Source organism: Epinephelus fuscoguttatus, linkage group LG12 (genome assembly GCF_011397635.1).
Source record: "Epinephelus fuscoguttatus linkage group LG12, E.fuscoguttatus.final_Chr_v1".
Classification (NCBI taxonomy): Eukaryota; Metazoa; Chordata; class Actinopteri; order Perciformes; family Serranidae; genus Epinephelus; species Epinephelus fuscoguttatus.
Genome location: NC_064763.1, coordinates 32905330 through 32928630, shown reverse-complemented (window position 1 = coordinate 32928630; position 23301 = coordinate 32905330). Strand labels below are relative to the sequence as shown.

Sequence of the window (23301 nt, the reverse complement as noted above, 5' to 3'; positions counted from 1 at the left end):
CATAACCTGAGAGACTGTCTGTTTTTCCTGCTCCAGTCTTTGTGTGACGTGACGATTGAAGCTCTCAAGCTGAAGAGTGGAGAAGGGTGGGCGGTCGTAACCCTCCATGTCCAGATAGGACGACAAAGAGCGAACCTAAGAAAGAAATATGTAAGTACTTGAATCAAACATGGTTCAAAATCTTTAGGTGCAGTCATTTTCAGGTATCAAGTGTCATTTTCAACATACTGCAAAAGTTTTTGTGTCTTTGTACGTGGAAAAATATTAAGTTGTTACTGTACATGGTTACAGAAATGAAGGGACCCTTTGTTAAGCTGACAGGCAGGCTGTGTGTGATGGGCTTGACTTGCTCCTTACATTGCATTACATTCATTTGCCAGTTACTTTTGTCCAAACAAACAGACAACCAGTGTTGGACTCATTACTCTAAAAATGTAATGTATTACTCAGTACACTTTTCAACAATGACATTACTTTACTCTTTACTCCCCGCCAACAGTAATTCACTACTCGTTGTATTACTTTTTTACACCCCATAACATTGGCTATTGCGCATCTCCCCAAAATTCAGATGTGTGCCTCTGTGGGAATGTCAGGGTAACTGCTGTTAAGAGTAGCTAAGGCCAAATAGCTATTTTTTTTTTTGACCTGGGGGTTTTGTGCTGCCTGTGACCGGTATTTTCCCAAGACTCTGCCCGAAAGACTGAGGGTCACTTGTTGAGCAACATTTCATCTACCACATACCCAGCCACAGGCTTCAGTACTTCTTCGTAGCCTGCAGCTGTCCTTGAGTAAAATCTGGGGTGTATTTCCTGGAGCTACAAGGGGTTGTGCTGTTGTAGTAGCCGAGGTGTTTCAGACAGGAGGTTTGAGGACGTGTTTTTTGCAGTGGAAAGAGTTTTTTCGTCATCTTTCCTCCTGACAAAATCAAAGTGATGAAAACATTTCCAGCTGCGAAGATAAGTGTTTCCAACTAGCTCGCTGCTTTGACACGTTTAAAGAAATGAGTTTGCGGATGTGATGTTGTATTTCAGGTACTGCAAGTAGTGATGTGATATTAAATGCAGCGTTGTAACGAGTTGTTTGGTTTTGGGGTAACTGTCATATTAGTAATTAGATACACTACTCATCACTGGATGCATTACTGCCCAACACTGTTTACAGCAATTGCATTCGACCTCTACGGGAATAACAGCTAGACGTCATCAAAAATGTAAGTGCATAGAGGCACCTGAGTATCGCGGTTCTTGATATGTTGAGTGTGGCGATCAGCCTCCAGCTGCAGACGACCTGGGAACAGAGACAGGAATTCAGCAGCTATGTTAGTCTGAAGGAAACATCCCTCTTCATTCCTACTGTCTATCCATCCATCCTTGTATCTATCACCAACATTTCTTTAGTGCTTTATTCCTTAAGAGAATAACAGAGTATTCCATTGCACTCACGAACGATCAAGAATAAGATACATTCACTTATACATATGGGTATAAGGTCTGCTTAGAAATTCAGACAAAATGCTATTTTTTCAGACCTTTATAAGAGTGGTACATGTGTGCAGGTGTGTGTACCTTGTTCTACCAGGAGATCGGCCTTGACTCTGTTGAGTCTCTGACACTCCCGACCAGCTCTCTCCAGCTCCTTCTGGCAGTCTGTCAGCCTCCGCTCCTTCTCCCTCACCGTCCTCTGGTGGTTCTGGTAAATCTCCTGCAGCTGCTCATCTGAACCCTGGAACACCTGCCGCATACACAGTTCACTGGGTTAGAGCGGCTCAGAAGCTCAATGACTACAACTTAGCAAAGTGACAGGGTCAGAGGTTTGAGCCCTGGGCAATGGATTTTTGAAAATGAGCTGGATGAAAGACACAGCATATTGACACTTCAGGAGTAACAATGTCACACAGACACAGCATTACATTATTATTACATTATTAAAAGGCGGAAATGCCAAAAAATTATCAGCCTCTTTGCGACCAAAAGCAAATGGTAACTGTGGTCATAATTCTGACATACACAAAATGTATATCAATCATACAAAGTACCTTAAATTCCCTACAAAGACATGCCAACACATAGAAAATAGGGTGCTCAGTTGCTGGCACTTTCCCACTCTCAAACAAAAACAAACACTCTTCAGATGCAGACACAAACACAACTGAGAGGCATCAAACAGATGGAACAAAAAGATTTCTGGATCCTGTAAGGCAGACGAGCAGAAACATCCATCAGCTGTAAAAGACATTCATATCAATACAGACCAGTGATGAACCTCCTTGTCATTACAGAATTACAACAACCTCATTGGCCATCTGCAGTCTTTCAGTTAGCTTCCCATTTAGGTTAATGGTACTTATAGAGCGGTGTCTGGAGAATCATTAAGCGGGTGTTTAGCTGAATAAACCCTCATGTCAGAGAGACAAATAGGAAGACTTGCTGTGTTTTCCTCTTTTTAAACTCGTCATCCCCGTTCATGCATTTCATTTTCTATCTCGTTCCTTTTAATCCATCCTCTATTACCTTCCAAGCATCTTGTCAGGTTTCCCAAAACATTTTAGCCAATGTGCTGCCTCTGCAATTAGTGGTATGTGAGCATTGATTTTAGTGCTGGAACCAGTTTCCTCTCATTCTTAATTAGTCATTTCTGTTTCTCATTCCTAAACGAGCTTATCCATTTTTACATCATAACAGTAACATGTGTATGTCAATGTTTACATGTGTATATGACATATTTTATGGTACCTGTTCCATTGTTTCCTCCAACTCCTTGTTGTCCTCCTCCATCTGTTTCTTCCTGCTGTCTAAAGCCTTGATGTCGTTGTCCAGCTTCATCACTTTCCCCAGTTTCATGTCGATATCTGTCAGTCGATTCTGAAAAATGTTAATAAAAGTTAATGAGCTACTGGTAGACATCAGACATGCCTACAACTGTAAACGTACTCTATGTTTAGCTTACATGCAGCTGCTGGGCTCTGTACAGTAGTTGACCAAATACCTTCACCTCTCTTTTTAGGACATACAGAGCTAAAATAAGTACCTAACATACAGTACATGTAGATTTTTTTTCCCAGAGTGATACCAATATCTAGTGCTCCAACTCGTATTTGATTAATCTATTTGTTGAATGACTTTGATTACAATTATTAATGAAATACTATATTCAAATATCTTAAAGGGATAGTGCACCCAAAAATGAAAATTCAGCCATCATCTACTCACCCATATGCCGATGGAGGCCCTGGTGAAGTTTTAGAGTCCTCACATCCCTTGCGGAGATCGGTGGGGGGAGCGGCTAGCACACCTAATGGCAGACGGCGCCCCAGACTAACGTCCAAGAACACAAAATTGAAACCACAAAATATTTCCAACATGCCCATCCGTAGTGATCCAAGTGTCCTGAAGCTCCAGCATAAAAAGTTGTTTTGAAAAATGTCATATGAACTCTGTTTTTAGCCTCACTGTAGCCTGTAGCTCTGACTGCTTCTCTGTGCTCTGCGCTCACGTGTGCGCTCAGGGTGATCAGTGATGCACGGTCTCTGAAGAGCAGCAGTCTCGTCAGTACTGATGTCCAGATTCTCAAGTGCAGGCATCGCCAATTCCCAGTCTGAGCAGCAAAGACTTTCCTCATCCATTGGCATTGCTTTGCATTTGAAACAACTACACCACCAGGTTTCCAGTGCTCGACTCTGGTATTCTGCGGCTGGCTGAGGGTTAGGCTCATGAGCTGCAGCAGCTGCTTCGTCCAGTAGCCTGAGTTCTGTCCGTATACTCGGGCTCAAACAAATACGGCTCAACAAAGAAATGCTGTTCCTCCTCAATTTCAAAGTCTTCAGACATGTTGGACTGTCCTTTGCTAAAAGACCGTAATGCAAATGATCTTTTAGCTACTGTGGTTACTGTTGTCTCCCCCTGCGGTGCACGTGTCATGTGATGTAAACACGGGTGAGCAAAGCTCATGCTTTCGTTGGTCTCGCGCAAACGCGCACACGTGAACGCGGAGCACAGAGAAGCAGTCAGAGCTACAGGCTACAGTGAGGCTAAAAACAGAGTTCATATGACGTTTTTCAAAACAACGTTTTATGTCAGAGCTTCAGGACACTTGGATCACTACGGATGGGCATGTTGGAGATATTTTGTGGTTTCAATTTTGTGTTCTTGGACATTAGTCTGGGGCGCCATCAGCCATTATGTGTGCTAGCACTCCCCCCGCCGATCTCTGCAAGGGATGTGAGGACTCTAAAACTTCACCTGAGTCTCCATCGGCATATGGGTGAGTAGATAATGGCTGAATTTTCATTTTTGGGTGCACTATCCCTTTAAATGCTTGTTAGGTCAAATACTATATATTTGCTGATTACAGCTGAGAATCTCCCCAAAAACAAATGTGTAAAACAACTTGCTCTCATGTCAGACATGGCCACAGATCCAGTTATTTAAGCACGTAACATGACTGACAATTAACTATGAAACACTGTGTTAGCGGTGAAATAACTAGATCAACACAAGTGGTCTATTTATCAATGCACCCCTAAATGTGCTTCATACAAAGAAAAATAGCTTACAAAACAATACAGATAATGAAAGAGTATCTGTCATCTTACACTGATAAAAATATCTGAGCAAACTAACAGTGTTAGAACACTTCATCAGTTTTACATTTGAGAACTAGAACTATGTAAAAAAAATAATCTCTGTCCGATAACATCATCTGTTGGCTTTGCCTTGAAACGTGTGTATAAACACACACACACACACACACACACACAAACATCCATCCTCAACAAACCTCCAGTGGATCAATCTGGCTCTCTATTTGCTGGATGTTGTCCCTAGAGGCCGTCAGCTGAGCCTCCTTGGTGGCCACGGTCTCTCTGATCTGCTGGGCTTTCTCTTTGTTCTGCTTCAGGTAGCGCAGCTCCACCTGACACTCTTTGACTGTATGACTCTGTTTGAGACGCAACTGACGCATCGTCTCTAAAGCTTTGATATACCTGGAGAAACACAAAGCATAGGGATACAGAATTTCTCTTATAATATGCGGGTCAGTATGTTTGCGTCTGAATCATTTTACGTAATGTGATGCTTTACGTTAAAAGAAATGAATAAGAATGTAAGAATGAGTGGTCTTTACTTAGTCGCAGCGAAGATGGAGTCAAATTTATCTTTGAGTGCTTTGCCCTCACTGAGGGGCCAGTTAGACTCTTCTTGGTGACAAAAGATGACATGGTTCAGCACAGGCTTCGACACACCCAGTGAAGAAATCATCTCCCGATCCAGTTCGCCGCATTTCGATGACAAGCTCACCTTCTCACCGTCTCTGGATGAATGATGATGGAGGTCACATGTAAAGAAAGGGGTCACGTAACATTAACATCACTTAAAAAAAAAAAGAATAAATAAATCCTCTCAATAGTCAACAAAAAATGAGTTAAGAAACTTGTGACTGTGGCTTACTTCATTCTAGTGATGACCTGCTCCAAGCTTTTGAAGGAGTAGTTCTTTGCCTTCTGAGTGCAGGACATGGAGCGATGGATAGTCACTTTCTCTCCATTGACGTCACTGAATAAGAGTCGAATCTGTGCTCTCACATCTGTCTCATGGGCATCCTGGAATTCACACAGCATGAATTGACATTAACAAAGATAGCCGCAGTAATCAATCTCTGACAGGGACTAGAAACAGGGACTGTTATGAGGTTAGGATTAAAATAGTAGGGACAAGATAAACCCAAATAAATTAGCTTGCTGTAATAATAAAACCATCACAAATTGGCCCGAACCATCCAGTAAGTCATAAAAATCTAAGAAGTCATTCACTGCTTCATTTTAAGTGAGTATTCTGTCTCTGGTATGCGGCTGATCACTGAAATAATCACAACTAATCAGCTAAAATATTTTGTTACAAAATCGCATAACTGCTTGGCTGGTTATTCTCACCACAGCACCTTCAAGCGGACCAGATCAAATGCCTTGTGTGAGAAAGCTGCTCTTGATTGGTCAGAATTTCCATTTGGGAAAAATCCAGGAAGTAAAGCAAATGTTGAAGAGGAGTACACTTGCAAGATAAATTTGACACTTTCTAATGTCACAATGGAGGGACAACTACGCAGGTTGATTTTAGCGCTGCTCATCGTGGACTATATTGCTGTCATTGTTCATTTTAGTCAAACCATACAGTTTGAAAACGAGGCGCGGCTCCAACTAGAAAACAATGTTTTGATGCATTGGATGTGCTGAATGTGCATATTAAGGCAGTACAGGAGGAGGCGCACATTAATAATCCTCCAGGACTGTAACATGCTCATGTTTAACCCAAACAATGTGTCATGTGACTGCAGTTGGTTCGGATCAAGGTCGGAACACGTTCTCACCACAAACGAACCGCACCAGTGTTAATTTGTAACTGGACCGAGACCAACTCTTCAAGAAGGCCTCGGTCCGGTTGTTTTGGTGCACACTAAGTGCGGTTGCTGTGTTCACACGAAAAATTAACTTAGATTGAACTGAACTAAACAGGGCAGGTGTGTAAGCACCCTTTAACTCACGAGACAACACAATCATGTGAGGAATTTGCAAACAGACCACTGTGGACTGGTGTACACTGTAGTAAGTAAGTGCAATAAAGTACAAGAGAGAAAGCTCACCCTTGGATCGTGAACAAATGCACCTCCTTTAGATCCAGGGGGAAGTTCTCCTGATGTTGCATACCTAAGGCACTCAATAATAGTCTGGAAACAGAAAAGAAGAGGGTCATATGAATACACAAGAGTTGCAGTTATCATTTGTAAATATTTGCTACTTGAAAAATATGAAAAAAAAAAGGCACAAATCACCAGACCAGAGCATAACCCCTGCGTACACTGTCAACTTCTTTGTTCATTCTCAACAGGTCATGCTTTATAGTCAACCTTTACTCTCCTCCAGACATGTTCTCATACCGTTTTCCCTGCTCCGTTGGGTCCAACCAGTACAGTCAGTGGAGTGAAGAAAGAGATGACTTGTTTGTCTTTATCCTCAATCCCAAAACTCCTCACCCCGAGGATGCTCATCTTGTCTATCTTTGACATTTTTACTTTCTGAAAAATAAGGAGAAAGAGAACACATGACATAAACCAACAAGCTAGACCAAGCCACAAAGCATTTGACTGTGGGATCAATTAAATAGCCTGAATATTGTTGCAAAAATGGGCATGAGAGTAAATCACACAATATATTAATGTACTGACAAAGAAAAGTGATCAAAACCTCCAGCTGTGGTGCATTTACAATCATAGAATATTCAATAGGGGGACACCAACTGATTATCAAACAATTTGGTACTTTTTTTTGCCTCAAATTAGATTACTTAGTCAAACTATGCAAAAACATTGCATTTGCGCAAGAGCTCCACAATGTAAACACATACAGTCAACAGTTAACTTAAACTCATCCTGAATTGATACATACATACACATAAATCATGATAACTGCAACAGTGTGGCTTTGTAAGTGGTTTTAATAGTTTTGGACACCATTTAGGGGTATAGCACAGAGCAATGAGCTTTACCAGGCTCTGGATACACAGGCAGTGCTTGTTTATGATGCATTCACTGTTGGTTTTGGTCTTTTCAAGGAGTTTGGTGACAACATCCGTGTAGCTGGGATGCCTGGGAAGCTAACATTACACATGGCTACCAACTCAGCAGGCTAACGTTAGCTAGCAACGTCAGTTGTGCAGTTTGACAGTGAGCGTCAGCGTCAAACAGAGTGCGATAAAACAAGGCTGCTTCCCGCTACTTGCAGTACTCTCTAGTCGCGTGAATGCTCTGAATAAAACCCACCTTTGAGTTTTGTTATGGTCCAGACGTGAAAGTACAGTTTTCGCGCTGTGGGGAATGTGACGTAAAAAGCGCCGACTTCTGACTTCCGGGAGTGGGAGCGTGATATAGAATACAAACATATAGAGCGGTAATTCACACTCTAATATGCTGCTTTATGTCACCGTGTCTTTGCATTGTCGTTAAATGAAATACATGTTGATTTACACGATTAACTCATAAGCATAAAGAGTAATTTTAACTACACTAAAGGACTGAATTGCCGATATACAGCTACAAGAGCTTTATCTATTCATTCTATTTCTATGACCAGGGGTCAGCTCAGTTCTCTTCTGTGTTGACTGGCAAACTCCATCTAGTGAGTTATTTCTAATGAATTGATGAGACTTATCTAGTAATTTAGAAGTATAGAAGACGAATGTTACTGTCTCTTTCACTCTTCTTGTTTTTTGTTACAAATCTATACATACTCAGATATGTAATAATATTACCTATATTTGAAGCCTTTTTGGACCATTTTCTGCCCCATATCCTTGTAAGACTTGTATGCTGTCCCTAAAAGTCTATCATATCCTGATCATATCCCGTTTTTCATCCTCAAATTGACATTTCAAATATATTTTCAGCTTTAATTGTTATTATTATTATTATTATTATTATCATTTTTTATTTATTTATTTTTTAAATATATATTGGTCTTTGTTGTCAGCAAATCCTATAAAAGAACAAAAGCCACAATGCATTAGTCCAGCTCTCAATTCTTTATGACTTCCATACGCTGTGGCACTCACTGTCAATCCTGCTGGGTCCTTTTAATGATGCAAATGTAATTTTTTTTTTTTAAAATAGTCTCAAACATTAGGGGTGTAACGATACATCGATCCACATCGATACATCGATTCATTGATTAACGATCCGATTATATCGATGCAAAATGAAAACATCAATCCATATCATCATCTTAAAGATACACATTTATTTTGAAATTCACATAGCATGTCTGTGTCACCATTTCTGGGCAAGCGCGCCTCCGCTCAAACAACAAATAGAGCTCAGAAATAAAATGGTCAAATCACGTTCTAGTTGTTTTTGTGAGTTGATGTAAATGATAGTGTTGGATGGGCATATGATATCACGTCATATCGATCAAAGGCTCCTGAATCGAATCGAATCAAAATCGTGTTGTGACAGACTTTGTGATATCAGCATACAAACAAATCGATATAATATTGTATCGTGATGAAGCTGGTGATTTACACCCCTATCAAACATATAGTTTTAGCAGATGGTACTGAAACAGGAGTGCATTTTGTCGGGGACTATTTTTAGCAGAGGATTAATATACAGTTGAAGCTCTAATGAGTATTTTCAGGGTGTGGTATATGGGATAAATTCAAAATAAACTGTAGTGCCCATGTACGTTATGATGAAACAAGACATCACTGTGTTAAAAAGGATTAAAGAAGGGTGAATGACTTGCAACACTGCAGGACTCTTTGCAGAAAAAAAATATAATATATTGCACCGTTATGGTGCAATCAATTATTTCATCTACGACTATCGACTCAGCACCTGCCCTCCCACGGTGAGATGTGCGTGCCTTTGGTTTGATTTTTAAAAAAAGGATTATCCTACAAAACACTTTTGCCCTGTCTTACAACCTACACTGTTTGTGAATCACCATCATTGTATTTATAGTTTTTAATGCAACATAGTAAACTGATAGTGGTCTGTTTATGTACTTTATAGCTGGCATATACATGCAGCATGCATGTTCATAATCCAGAACTGATTTTAACCAACTCCAACCTGTGCATGTTCTCATTCAGGTAGACCTCTGTTTATGTTCCCAACAATCTCTCATCAGAACATTTACCACAAGAGGACAGTGTTTCCCTGTGGAAAAGCCATTGCTGCCAAATCCCACAGATAGTCTTTCTCTCCTCTCCTCTCCTCTTCTTATTTTGCTAGGCACTACCAGCAATAAAAGGGGAGTGCTGTGACGATGCTAGTAATGCTGTTGGCCATTGCAGTATGTCAGTTATAAGAGACCATTCACATGCAGAAGAGATCTGTTTATTTCTGTATATTTCAAAAAATTATATTGTAAATTCCAATAAATAGCAAGCCCCAAATGTAGAAATTGTACATTGCAAAGTGGTGTTAATTTTCTTTAAACTTTAAAATTCACAAAGAGAAGGAATCATCTCTGTTTTTAAACAAATTGTCCTGCGTTTTTTTTCCCACATCACAGTGCCTGAGCAAAAAAACAGAATAAAAAACAGATGGTACGAACGTAAAACTTGCAAACCAGCTGAGACTGTGCGTGTATGTGCATGTGAGAAAGGAGGGGAGAGACGAAATCTAATTGGTATAAAGGGACGTGAGTTATTTTGGGCCTGTGTTTAGGGTATGAAGAACAGTTTGCGGATGTCCACAGGGACCTGCAGGACTGGTGTTCACGACCTGCAGCTAACCCCCTAAAAACCTGAGAACATCATCTCTCCGACTTCCTCTCTGTTCTCTCCCCCTTGAAAGAACACACACGCACACACACAAACACACACACACACACACACATACACACGCTCCCACAAACCGCCTTCTGCTTTCAGCCCACTGATTCAGTCTGTCTGTGTTATCAGCCCACTGACTCATTGTGCCTCAGTCTGTCCAGCTCATGGCCCTATTTCTATTTTCATCCTGTCCCAACATGAAAATGTCATGACCTTGTGTGTTGTGTTGGACCACTCGAGGTATATGTGTATGTGTGTGTTATTATGTTTATGTGTTTGAGTGTGAAAGCCTAATCCCACATGCCTGCGGTCACCCTCCCTGTCTAAATGGCTAATGGAATTGGTTTACTTGGCGTTTTTGATAATCACACAGACGAATCGGGAACCAGCTGGTTCTCCGCCGCTTATCATCAACACATGGTGGGAGAGCACTTAAGGATAGAGGAGAGAGAAAAAACTGAGGGGGCTCAAAGGAGCAAAGGGAAGAAGTTAGAAGGGAAACAATGCAACAAAGCTATATTTCTCTTCTAAATAAATAAATGAGATGTTGTGGACTGACAGCTAACAGCACTCATCAGTGGCAGACCCAGAAACAGAACAGACAGTTTTACCTTTCACTGAACTGTCTGTTTTTTGACATTTTATAAACTCCTTTCACAAACATAGCAGCAATATTATATTCAATATTTTATTAAATCCCGAGGGACTGTTTTGATGGCAAGCTGGGCTCATGCAGCCCATCTCTGGAAAACGTCTCTAGACAGAGAAAGAGAGAGATGATATAAAAGATGAGGAAAATGATCAGTGATGGTGCATTACAAGGTGCGTCCTGGGTTTGACTGCTGTGTGATGGATTGAAATTGTACATTACGTGGCAAATTATACATGTCACAGCAAATAATCCTTGAAAGTGATTCTTTTTTTCTTTCTTCAACAATCAGCAGTTTCCTGGAAGTAGTTTCTACCCCACTGAGAGCTCTGAGTAGGGCCCATTTCAGCCAGTGGCCGTAAGATGGTTCCAAGCCGAAAATAGAGACGGGCTGAGTTCTGAAAAGCAGCGTTTTGCCCTCATCTACCCAGTATCCAATGAATAGTGACTTGTCCTCTTCTTGCCACCCCCAGCCTTGCTTCCGCTGCAGTTTCTTTTTACATCCATTTCCTGTGTTGTGGGACAACAAAGCTGAAATCCCTTCAACAAAAACCAAGAAGAAAAAGAGAGGGAGGAATTGTGGCATTTCCATTGAATCTCACTAGTGCAATTCCTGTGGAATATATATGCGTAGGCCTACATCTGTGTGAGTCATCTCCCAGCAAGATATCTACAGTACACAGTGCTGTCATGAGAAGTTATTTTTTATGGTGTGACTGTGATTTTACACTGTCAGAGGGACATTTTCATCTGTCTGAGTTCACATTTATGCCCAGGGCTTTACAGTATAATCACTGAAACGTCTTAAATGTCTATTTCCCTTTTCCTTTTTGATTTTGAAGTCCTGCTGCTCGTGCATATCTTGCACAGCACCTCTCACACAGTCGGGATTTGTCAAAATGAGTTAAACTTTGAGGGGAGGAGGCTGTCTCCTTCAAGAAGAGCTTGATAGCTTTCAGTTTAGGAGGAGAAGTAATACAAATAGAACAGGAAGAAAATGCCTTTAACTTTTCTTGCTACATATACTCGTACGTAGCAAGAAAAACTAAAAGCAATTTGACAAGGCACAGTCAGGGGGAGGAAGGTGTCCGATTTGGGGACCTCAGAAATGCATCTCTGCTTTTTGCAGATAATGTGGTTGTGTTGGCTTCATCACACCGTGACCTCCAGCATGCACTGGGGCAGTTTGCAGTATGAAGTGGTCGGGATGAGAGTCAGCACCTCCAAATCTGAGGCTATATATGGTTCTCTGCCGGAAACCGGTGGACTGCCCACTAAGGACTGGGAGAGGGTTACTGCCTCAAGCGAGGGAGCTCAAATATATTGGGGTCTTGTTCACGCGTGAGGGTAGAATAGAACGTTAGAACATCTGCAGTGATGTGGGCGCTGCGCCGGCCTGTCATGGTGAAGAGGGAGTTGAGCCGGAAGGCAAAGCTTTTCGATTTACTGGTCCATTTACTGTACATCCCAACCCTCACCTATGGTCATTAGCTCTGGGTAGTGACCGATAGAATGAGATTGCAGATACAAGCGGACGAAATGAGTTTCCTCTGTGGGGTGGCTGGGCTCAGCCTTAGACATAGGGTAAGGAGCTCCGACATCTGAAGGGAGCTCGGAGCAGAGCTGCTACATCCTTTGCGTCGAAAGTAGTCAGTTGAGGTGGTTCGGGCATCTGATTAGGATGCCTCTTGGGCGCCTCCTGCTGGAGGTGTCCTGGGCACATCCCACTGGTAGGAGGCCCTGGGGCAGACCCAGAACATGCTGGAGGGATTACATATCTCATCTGGCCTGGGAACACCTTGGGGTCCCCCAGGAGGAGCTGGAAAGCGTTGCTGGGGAGAGGCATGTCTGGGGTGCTTTGCTTGGCTGCTGCCCCTGCAAACCAGCCCCAGATAAGCGGATGAAAATGGATGGATGAATGGATATACAAGAGTGCTAATAATAAAATTATGTCCTGCATTTTTTATTAGTGGCACCTCATAATATTGAAGGGATGAAATGAATTTATCTAACAATTACACAAAAAAAGACACTCCAATACAAATTTCTGTTGCATCTTTCCCTCCTTCGCACACTTCTTTTGACCTCTCTTTACTCCCATCAGCTCATATGAACAGAAATACTCCCTTGGCTTATACAAGGCAGTTTTTTAAGCCACTTTCAGTGCGCTCTTCATAAAGACTGCTCTTTGTCTTCATGCTTGGCTACACATTTATTCACTCAGTTTGGGTCAAAAAGGCAGCCAAGGACATGACTGATGACAGTATTAAATATTACGTAAGATGAAGACGGGATGCCTCTAGACTGTCCCGAGCCGCAAATGGCAGGTGTGGCAGGATGAGAAAGTAGGTATATCGATTAAACTCTGTTTTTATTCTTCACACATTTCTGTCACTTTCAATATGCACAAACAAGTCATGCACTATGGATACTTTTTGAGGAAGGAGTGTCCGATAGCCTGTGTTATTATCCCCGTATTTTATTTATCCCTCTCTTAATATCTCCCTGCCTTAAATGTGTGGCTCACTAAGCAACTGCCTATCAGAGAGTAGCATTATTGCTTCTATGCCCTTGGGTGTGTTTTCACTCCCTGTGACTTTCTAATCAGGTGGGAGAGAAGTGGCTGCTATTGATTTTGAACCAGGCGATTATGAGAAGGCGGGGAGACAAAGAATTGGTGGATATAAGCAGGTGAAATGGGAAAAGAGGTGGAGGGAAATAATGAATACACAGGTCGTGGTTTTCAGTGGCAGTAATGAGGTCAGTGAATTCAATTACGGTCGGCTGCATAACATTAATAACAACGTAACCTAAAATCCACAAAAATTGTATAATGGGCAGCTGTAACCAATAAAATTAATAATGGGTACGCTTGATTTAATTGAGGCAATTAACAATATTTGCTTGACAATAAAATTGACTATTTGTATTGGCACACCTGAATCACATTAATTCGTATTGGCTGCAGCTGTGCTTGTGACATTTCTGTGAAAGAGTCTGTCTATAAGCCATTCTGTGGTCACACTGTAAGTTTGAATATGGCCTCATGGTGCCAAAGCTGTTGGCTTTACTGTCACTGTTGTTTATTTAACACGCAGCAACTCTTAAATGTTATTCCAATGTCATAACATTAGCTATTTGTTGGATACAAGCCAGCAGTCCAATTTCTACTGTGTGGGCCCTTGCCAGCTGTGACACTAATTTGATTTATAAGTTTAAGCTTTTTAGGACATACGCTTTCTTGCTTTGTTTTCAAAAGTTAGATGAGAAGCTTCATACCACATGGAAATACTTAAACCTTGAGTCAGGAGACAGTTAGCTTAGCTTAGCTTAGCACAAAGACATAAAACATAAGGAAACAGCTCACCTGGTTCTGTCAAAAGGTTAAAAAAAAAAAACAAAAAAAAAAAACTTTGTATCAGCAACTCTAAAGCTCACTAATTTATCTTGGATAGCCAGGGTAGCTGTGTCCCCATGATCCTGGTATTTATGCTAAGCTAAACTAAGCTAAGCTAACTGGCTAGCTTCGTATTTAGAATACAGACATGAGAGTGGTGTCAATCTTCTTGTCTAACTCTCAGGAAAGACAGCAAATAAGTGTATTTCCCAGAATGTTAAACTATTCCTTTAATGTTAATGACCTTTCAGACTAAGGTAATTTGTCAAACCTACACCTGTTTACAAAATGATACCTACTTAAGCACAGGACTTGGCTATATTCAGCAGCAATGCCTCTAAATACAACAACTAGAACAATATTAATCATCCAAAGTTTTTTCATATATCATGAGCACAGCTAAATGCATTGTTAGATCTGGTTCTGACGTCAAGGTCATCAATACACACCACCAATTATCTTGTGAAATTTCATCTGGTGGGTTGTTTATTAGCTGACAGCTCATGCTGACAGCACTGTGTTCAATTAGTACTGGGAGACTGAAAAAAATGTTACGATTGTTATGTTTCTAAACAACAAAATTATGGAAATTTGAAACTAACATTTATTTGTTTTGATTTAATTACCCTGAAGTGTCAGACTGTGAGAGATATTTATCTGACAGACAGTTACACTGTCTTGGAAGATGTTCCAGCCAACCTCATCAGGCAGCTGGCCACCAGGGGAGGGTCGATGCCTTGATTAAGCTCACCTGGGCCTTAAAGCTGCCTCATGTTATCACTTGTTCTCTCCCTTACTACAGCAGACGTCCACTCTGCATCATTGCCTTTTGGTTTCGCACCTTCAACACCTCCACAACACACATCCATGCATGGCTTTCATTATTGACTATGCTGACCTACACACCCCATTGGTGACAAAAGTAATCTTAGGTAAATAAATGATGCTTGTTTTAACTAAATATTCTGTGTGGAGTCCAACTTGTCACATTAACTGAGCCAGAGTCAGACTAACTGCTCGCAAAAACAACACGAAACACACAAAAGTGACTCCAGCAACCAGCCCAGACCTGACCTCTTAAACCTCACTAAATATGGGCTACTTGATATTAAATGGTGGGCTAAACATGCTTCTGGGTACATTGTTTAACTGAAGGCACTGGGCAGTAGCTCTGTCGAACTGAAGACACTTTACCTCTCATCCAAGATTCTTCATCACCTCTGCTGATGAAGAATCTTGAATGAGAGGGACTCTACACCGCTCAGTGGACAACTTTAACTTGAGTGTACATGATCAGTCTGCTAGCTACCTGTAAACTAGACTGATCAAATGCTGTGTAGACAAAGAAGGGCAACAGTCACAACAGAGAGCCAAAGTACCACGAGAGCAGGAGGGTCACAGAGACCTTCCTCCACTTCTCTTCTAATAACAGAAAAGGTGGAGGTGACACAAGTGGCTGCTGGGTAGAGGGGAATAAAATGATATTGAATGATGGCCCCAGCTCACTTACACAAAAGTAGAATGTGTATATGTGTCCTGTTGCTCCACAGGTGTAATTAATGACATTAATGAAGGTCCTGTTTCATGGGAGTGTCCAAGGAAGTGTCCAGCATGCACAAAAGCACAGGTGTTACTAATAACATTAACGATGCCTCTGTTGTAAGTGTCCCAGTTAGACTTGACAGCATGACAGTGAGCCAGCATGACATTACGAGCAACCTGAAATTGCAACAGTGACATAGAACTCAGGCATCGTTAATTTCAATATTTACACCTGTGTTTTTCCTCCTATAACAAAAACCATGTCCTCTGTGAGTAAGGCCTGGAAGTGGTACAGCCAAATGGAATGCAGCCATTATTAATGTTGTTAGTCACACCTGAGTTAACATGTCCTCCACGAGAAAGGCCTTTTGTAGGGGGTTTTGGAGGCACACTGCATCTGACTGAATTACATCTCTGCCAGATTTCCCCTTCAGTATGCATGCATGGAAAACTGCCCAAAAGATAAAGGTCAGCACAGTTATGGTAATATAAACATTACTTGTTGAGTAAGAAAAACAAGGGGAACAACAGAGGGAGACACACAGGCAAACGCACACACACACTGCTCTCTCAGCTTTTGTGGCATCAAATACTCATGCAGAGAGACTACAGCAGAGCGGATGAAGCAGACACAAAGCTGATGAGAGAGGGGGGAACATGTGCCGGACCTGGTAATGGGAGATAAATTAGCCTCCCTCTGCTGAGGCAGAGTGGTGTCAGGAGATGCACAGCATCGATGGCACAACATTGAGCATCCGGACCAACGCAACAAAGAAAAGGAGGGAGGGAGGAAGAGGGGAAAAGAGGGAGACAGCAGACAAGTAAATCTGATTTAAATGAATCTGCTCTGACGGAGATTTTAAGTTACGTGACACTTTACAGCGTCAGCACAGTTGTTATCCCTTTAATCACTAATTTCAGTTTTGTAAAACATTCCACATAAGTGCCATTTTCTACAAAGCATCTTACAGTTGTAATATATTTTTAAAGACCTCCCCATCTTTCAGGCAGCAGCTGGCCTCCTTTCATTTCAGTGCATTGTGAAAATGGACTTGAAATGTGAGTTAAGCAATCATCTTTGTACATTATATCAATTTCATTATAGTGTCAGCTGTGTGCAGATTGAAGCCATTTTAAAGGCTTGATCAAAACTTGTGAGCCCTGAGGATAAACCCTGCACCGAGCGTGCGTTGAGCAATTCAGGTATTTTTAGACTGATTTTTTACTTTGTAAAACATCTCGTCTAGCATGAAACAGAATGACAGCTGAGCTGACACTGCCTATAGCTTTCCTTTTATATTGTTCTGAATTCCAACAGCTGCAGACGTGGTTTCTTTGAGGAGAAATATGGATGTATTGAGCAGATGCTTCAGGGTCCATTGTTGGAATCTCTCACTGTATTGTTTGTAACTCCCATCTTATCTCAGCCGCGAGCTCGATGTCCCACTTTGATGGAACTTGCATGATGGAAAATGAGCTGGTGCATGAAATCAGCGGAGGTAAAGTTGCCAAGTGAGTTCACCCAAGACAGCCAGCTAGAAAGGGAGCAATTATTATGAACAAGAGAGGTGACTATGTCAGGCGCTTCCTGTGTCTGATCTAAGGCAGTCATGTGTTCTGTTGTCAGTCACTGTATGCAATGATATATTCAGGCTCCCAAAATTATGTTTATATAGAAATAATAAGAGACAAGGCTGCACATGCCCCACTGCTTTATGTGTAGATAAGAATAAGAATAAGAATACATGCAAAAGCAATTTCCTATTTTTTTTTCTTGTCTTCTGATCTTATTAAAGCCCCAGTACATAGAAAAATCTTGACATGCACATTTAATGCAGGTGACAAATTTTGGAAGGCAGGGTTAGAAACAACCAAAATGTAGAAACTGGACTCAAATGCACAAAACAGACACTAAAACTAGATAAAAGTCACAGTCTTTACTTGCCAGAAGGGGTTCAGCACACTGGAGGTCAAGCAAAGACAAAGCAAACTAATTCAATAGGGAGATGACAAAAACGTGGTCAGATAACAGATAAAATCCCAAAAAATAGAAATGCCAAATGTGAGGAAAACACAGGTAAACAGGCTGGAACCCTTAGGGAGGGAAGGATAATGAGGGACAGGTGAAACTTGGAAGAGGGATAGGTGAAACTGATGGTGCTTCACAGAGCAAACATACAACATAATAAAGGATACAGATTTACAATAAAAGAATAAAGAGAAAAAAGATATAAAAGGTCAAATTAATTCTAAATGATTGACCCAAAAAAATTATTAAAAATAGCCAAGGTGCAGACAAGAAGTGCAAAGACAAAAATATTATTTAAAATGATTTAAAATTGAGTTTAATAAAGTTGCAGTGTGGTTAAAAGCAATACAAATATTTGCATAATTAAATAAATAACAGTACAGTGCAAGAAATTAATAAATTATTGATTTAACAAATAGCAGGGGCAAACAGACACGTCTTATGTGGTGCATAAAAACTAAACGCTGCTTCTCCATGTTTAGTCTTGATGGTTCACAGTGTGGCAGAAGGTCAGAAATGTATATGGGCCCCAAACAATTCAGTGTTTTGTAAACCAACAGCAGTATTTTGAAGTCAATTCTCTGACAGACAGGAAGCCAGTGTAAAGACCTGATCAAAAGATCAGAACTGGAGTGATGTGATCCACTTTCTTGGTCTTAGTGAGGACTCAACAGCAGCATTCTCAATCTGCTGCAGCTGTCTGATCGATTGTTTAAGGAGACCTGTAAAGATCCCATATAGTCAAGTCTACTGAAGGTAAATGCATGAACAAGTTTTTCCAGATCCGGCTGAGATAAACTAATATAAGCAACTAAAAGATGATGGCAAATAGTTAACAAAAAGTCTCTGAGTGCAGAGAACTGGACTGTGACAGGAAGTGCACATATAACATTGGTTTTCCATCAAATAAGGATATATTTTATGTTTTAAATGTTTTATATAGACAATGCATTACCAAATTTTTATTACTTTTTTCCAAAGTAATTCACAGACAAAGAAGTCTTCAGTTTGTTATCCTACATAGTGACATTATTTATGTTTAAGGTCACCAATCGCAGATAGAGAGCATAAGAACATGTGTGTGTGTGGGTGTGTCTGTTCCACGTTTTTCTCCTCACTGACTTGGTCAATCCATGTGAAATTTGGCACAGTGGTAGAGGGTCATGGGAGGATGCGAATGAAGCAATATTACATCAGCTGGCCAAAGGGGGGCGCTATAGCAACCGATTGAAATTGCAAACTTTGAATGGGCATATCTCATGCCCCGTATGTCGTAGAGACATGAAACTTTGCACAGAGATGCCTCTCCTCATGAGGAACAAATTTGCCTCAGAACCCATAACTTCTGGTTATACAGATTTTCCGCCATTTTGAATTTTTTGAAAAACACTTAAAATCGATCTCTTCCTAGGAAGTTTGAGCGATCTGCATGGAACTCGGTGAACATAATCTAGGGACCAATATCTAAAGCTCCCTCTTGGCAAAAGTTGGAAAACTTACTAAAACTGAGCTTCTATAAGGCAATGAATATTGTGGAGGGTGTGGCTCATCACCCCTCCACCCCTCCCCTCAGGGGACCCCTCCATTATTGACCCCATCAAACAAAATGGGGGCGCTAGAGAGCTAATTTCTTATCTAGGCCTAACCGCCATATGGATTTTTACTAAACTTGGTAGATATGTAGAACAGGACGCCTCAGGGTGACTGGAGAAAAATGGCTAAAATGCGACCGATCGCTGTGGCTCCCCCTGTGGACCAATGTTGTTGTTTTTTTCTAATTTTTGGTATGACTAAGTCATGGTATGGTATGCTGCTGCAACAAGAGCTAGCCGCACCTTTCCCATGTGAACTACCAATGTGCCCCACTTTTAAGTCAATACAACATATAAACACTTTAACTATCTGCCTTTCAACGTGCTACCTCAACTACTAATGTACAGTTTTAGCCCACTAACTATCCCACTATTGGCAATGGTACTACTGTACTTTCAATAAAGCAATCGTACTATCAAATTCACAAAAACTCTGTCTGAATACATTGCTCTTCTTAATGGGTTCAGTTCACATTTAATCTGCAATTTCCTATGACCTGTATCCCAAACACACACCATGTGAAACTGTATGTGGGCAACTGTGCACTCAGTGGTTATGGACTAGTAGCTGTGAAGACGATCTCTGTGAGACTTAGATATTGTACATGTTTATCTGCCAGGCTTCCTAACACTCCATGTCCCTCTGTAGCATTAAATCACTGCGTCTCATTATCTTTCTTGCATGCATTAATTATCTCATGGCAAGGAAATACAATTCTCTCACGTTCCAGCACTGAGCATCTATTTAAAGACTTATTCGAGTGATTACAATGATTATTGGAATCTGTGAAACCAGGCTGTCAGCCAGCTAACATCCCACATGATTCATCATGGTGTGATGTCACTTTTTGTATCCAGCATGCCCCACACACTGAAAATTATTGACATTTTTTGGTGATTTTTCCCAACATATTTGTTTGCTATTTGTATCAATCTCTCCAAGCGTGCAGGTGTTGACAGTTTCTCTGAAGCTTTATTAAAGACAGTGCTCTGGGACATGCTGTGATGGTTGGTATCAGAGTGACAACAGCGTTGATTAAAGTCTGGCTTCACAGCACTGGATGAAAACAGCTGTATTGATGTCTCTCTGAGTGATGTTTTCATCTTCAGAGCCCGGCCAGGTTCACACACATCCCTCAAGTCAGTTCAGACCAGACGAGGAACAATACTACTATTGAGACTATGATGGATGACCTCAAAGGAATGACCAGCTCATTTAAATATTGTCAGGTCTCAAAAGCGTTTAATACAGTAAAGACAATTCTAATAAATTTTGATCTATTTCAATTATTAACTTCAATCTGCAAGTACTTTTAGGAAGGCTATATTTAATATATTATTTGACCAAATGTTGACTATCACCTAAATTTTAATGAGATCAAATCTTTGCTCACGCACGTTTTAAAGGGACAGTTCACCAGAGTGTTGGAGGTATTGGCTGTAGAGATGTCTGCCTTCACTCGAACATAATAGAACACTGCATTTCAATTAGTTTGTCATTCCTGTTTTGGATACAATATGCAGATGAGTTCCACAGAAGAAAGTTTTGAAATATTCAAAAGGTCTTCCAGGAAAGAAGAAGAGAGCTTTTGGTGCAAAGTCTGCTTCTCAAAACTTTTCATGAGCCCCCTGACAAGCTAAGATATGGAGCAGCAGGCTGGCAGCAGCAGCAGGGTTGTAACTGTGGTCAATATAAACACAGAGCACAGAGCTGCTCTCTGCTTTGCTTGGAGGGCCCAGAGTTGTCGCTGGCCTTTTGGGCACCCTAACAATATCTGAATATGAGCCGTGCCATTTAGGCAACATGCCCATTTTTACATAATTTGCGAATTGTTTTGTTTATTAGCCGCCAGGAAAGAGCAGCTCTGGGCTTGCTTGGCAACACAGAGGGACAGAGCTAGGGTTACAAATCTTGTACATTTTTCATTTTGTTACCTGGCCCTTTTAAACCCCTGTACCGCCTTATCTGGGAACAGGACACTAGCTTTCTTTCTTTCTTTATTGGTCTGTCTAACAAGGGCAACAAACATTAATAAACATTGTTATAAATGTACCAGAGTCATGCAAAAGGCTGTTTTTATTGTAGTCCTTGTACATACATACATACATTTTTATATAATTTACCTGTTCACATTTGATCATGGCTTAAAGTTATGCATAATTAAGAGTGGGCTGCTTTAGGTGACAGGCTGTCTGTCGGTAGTGTCCTCAGCTTCTCAGTCAGATCCACCAATTGCTCTTCCACTGCTCCAATCTCTCGCCCGAAATGCAGAATATGAGTCCACAAACCAAACTAGACGTCCTTCATTTTTACAGTGTATGTTTGTTATCAGGCAGTGAATAAAAAAAGACATCATAAAAACTGATAATACAGGAACATCAAAAGCTACATGTATTCTCCCCCAAACTTGTATGGTGACATTCAATTGTCATTCTCATTTAATTTATCTAAATTACAGTTGTTTCAAAGCCAAACGGCGAAACTTAGCCACCTAAAAATGTAGTGTTCCTGAAAGAAAGCAAGTTCATAAAGGGTCCATGTCATTGGTCCAACAGCCCATTGGTCCGACATCCCATTAGTCCGACTGCCCGCGGTGCTGAACAGCTCCCGGCGGGCGTATTTCTGCCTTGATGGTGTGCCGCGACCGGCTCTGGGTCAGCTGGGAAAGGCTTGAGGCGAAGCAGGCTCACAGCTTATGTGTTTGTCACTGTCTTTTTCATTTTAACCCACACCATGATCTTTTCCTGACCCTAACCAAGTGGTTTTTGTGCCTAAACCTAACCAGACCTTAACCACAGGGCATCATGATGATTTTGGAACAACGGGACTTCGGAACAATGGGTTTAATATGGTCGGAACAATGGGATGTCGGACCAATGGGCAGTTCCCGTTCATAAAACCACATGGATGCAAAGACACTGAAGACGTTTCATTTTCTGGACTCAGAGAATGATTCAGTCTGAAAACAGCTCACCAGTTTTGTTTTGTTTTTTCCCAAAATGGGTTAAAAATCTGCCAGCGCTTTTATTATTTTAACCTTTGTTTTTGTATTTTAATCATTTACAAAGCAAATAATTTCATTTTAAGTACAATATTTTCTTCTGAATGTTTTGATACAGCTGTGTTGTTGTTTAATGAGGTCTCAGTCAGAAAACCAACATGTTTGTCATGTTCTTCACAAATTCCGGGTAACAAGGTACAATTAATTGATTTACAAAGGGTAGGCTACTTAAATGCACTTAGTTACTCCCGAACACTGGTAAGGATGTATTGAGGTGGTGGATAGGTATGTAGAGCATTTGACTTGCAGGAGATCAAACTTGTCTTGTCACAGACCTGACATTCATTTTTGTAAACTGTGACCTTCTAAAGGCCCATTTATGCTCCCTTTACGTATGAAAAATGGATACATCCGTTTCAAACAATGTTACCGTCACTGGCCACATACTTCCATGCGTCCTTTACGTTGGCATGGATGTTAACCAATATATCCACCAGGAGGCAACCCAGAGTCAAAAGTTTATGACAACAACAAACTCAAAAACAAACATGGCGACTGTGGAGGAGATATTGATAATGTACCTCTTGCATAAAAGACAAAAACAGAGGCAGCGTTGTAGGAGGCGGTGGTCGGTGAGGCAGTTAAATACATTGCGACTGGAGGACGAAGAATTCTTTTCTCTAGTACTGCCGATGAGAGAAATTGACGACGAGTGTCATTTCCAGATGTCTGCCGGGGCTTTCGATAACTTGCACAGACCTCCAT

General features: G+C 41.0%; 1 protein-coding gene across 1 annotated transcript in view; it reads right to left on the bottom strand.

Annotated features, from left to right (window-relative positions):
* rad50 (RAD50 homolog, double strand break repair protein) overlaps positions 1-7901 on the bottom strand; it is a 36931-nt gene extending 29030 nt beyond the window's left edge. Inside the window, exons 1-10 of the mRNA XM_049592368.1 lie at positions 7813-7901; positions 6931-7068; positions 6637-6720; positions 5448-5599; positions 5125-5310; positions 4780-4984; positions 2736-2864; positions 1569-1734; positions 1232-1290; positions 1-135 (exon numbers count right to left, since the gene is read on the bottom strand). Of these exons, the coding sequence (XP_049448325.1) occupies positions 1-135; positions 1232-1290; positions 1569-1734; positions 2736-2864; positions 4780-4984; positions 5125-5310; positions 5448-5599; positions 6637-6720; positions 6931-7059 (1245 nt within the window). The 5' untranslated portion in view covers positions 7060-7068; positions 7813-7901. The remainder of the gene's footprint in view (positions 136-1231; positions 1291-1568; positions 1735-2735; positions 2865-4779; positions 4985-5124; positions 5311-5447; positions 5600-6636; positions 6721-6930; positions 7069-7812) is intronic.
* Positions 7902-23301: the final 15400 nt, after the last annotated feature.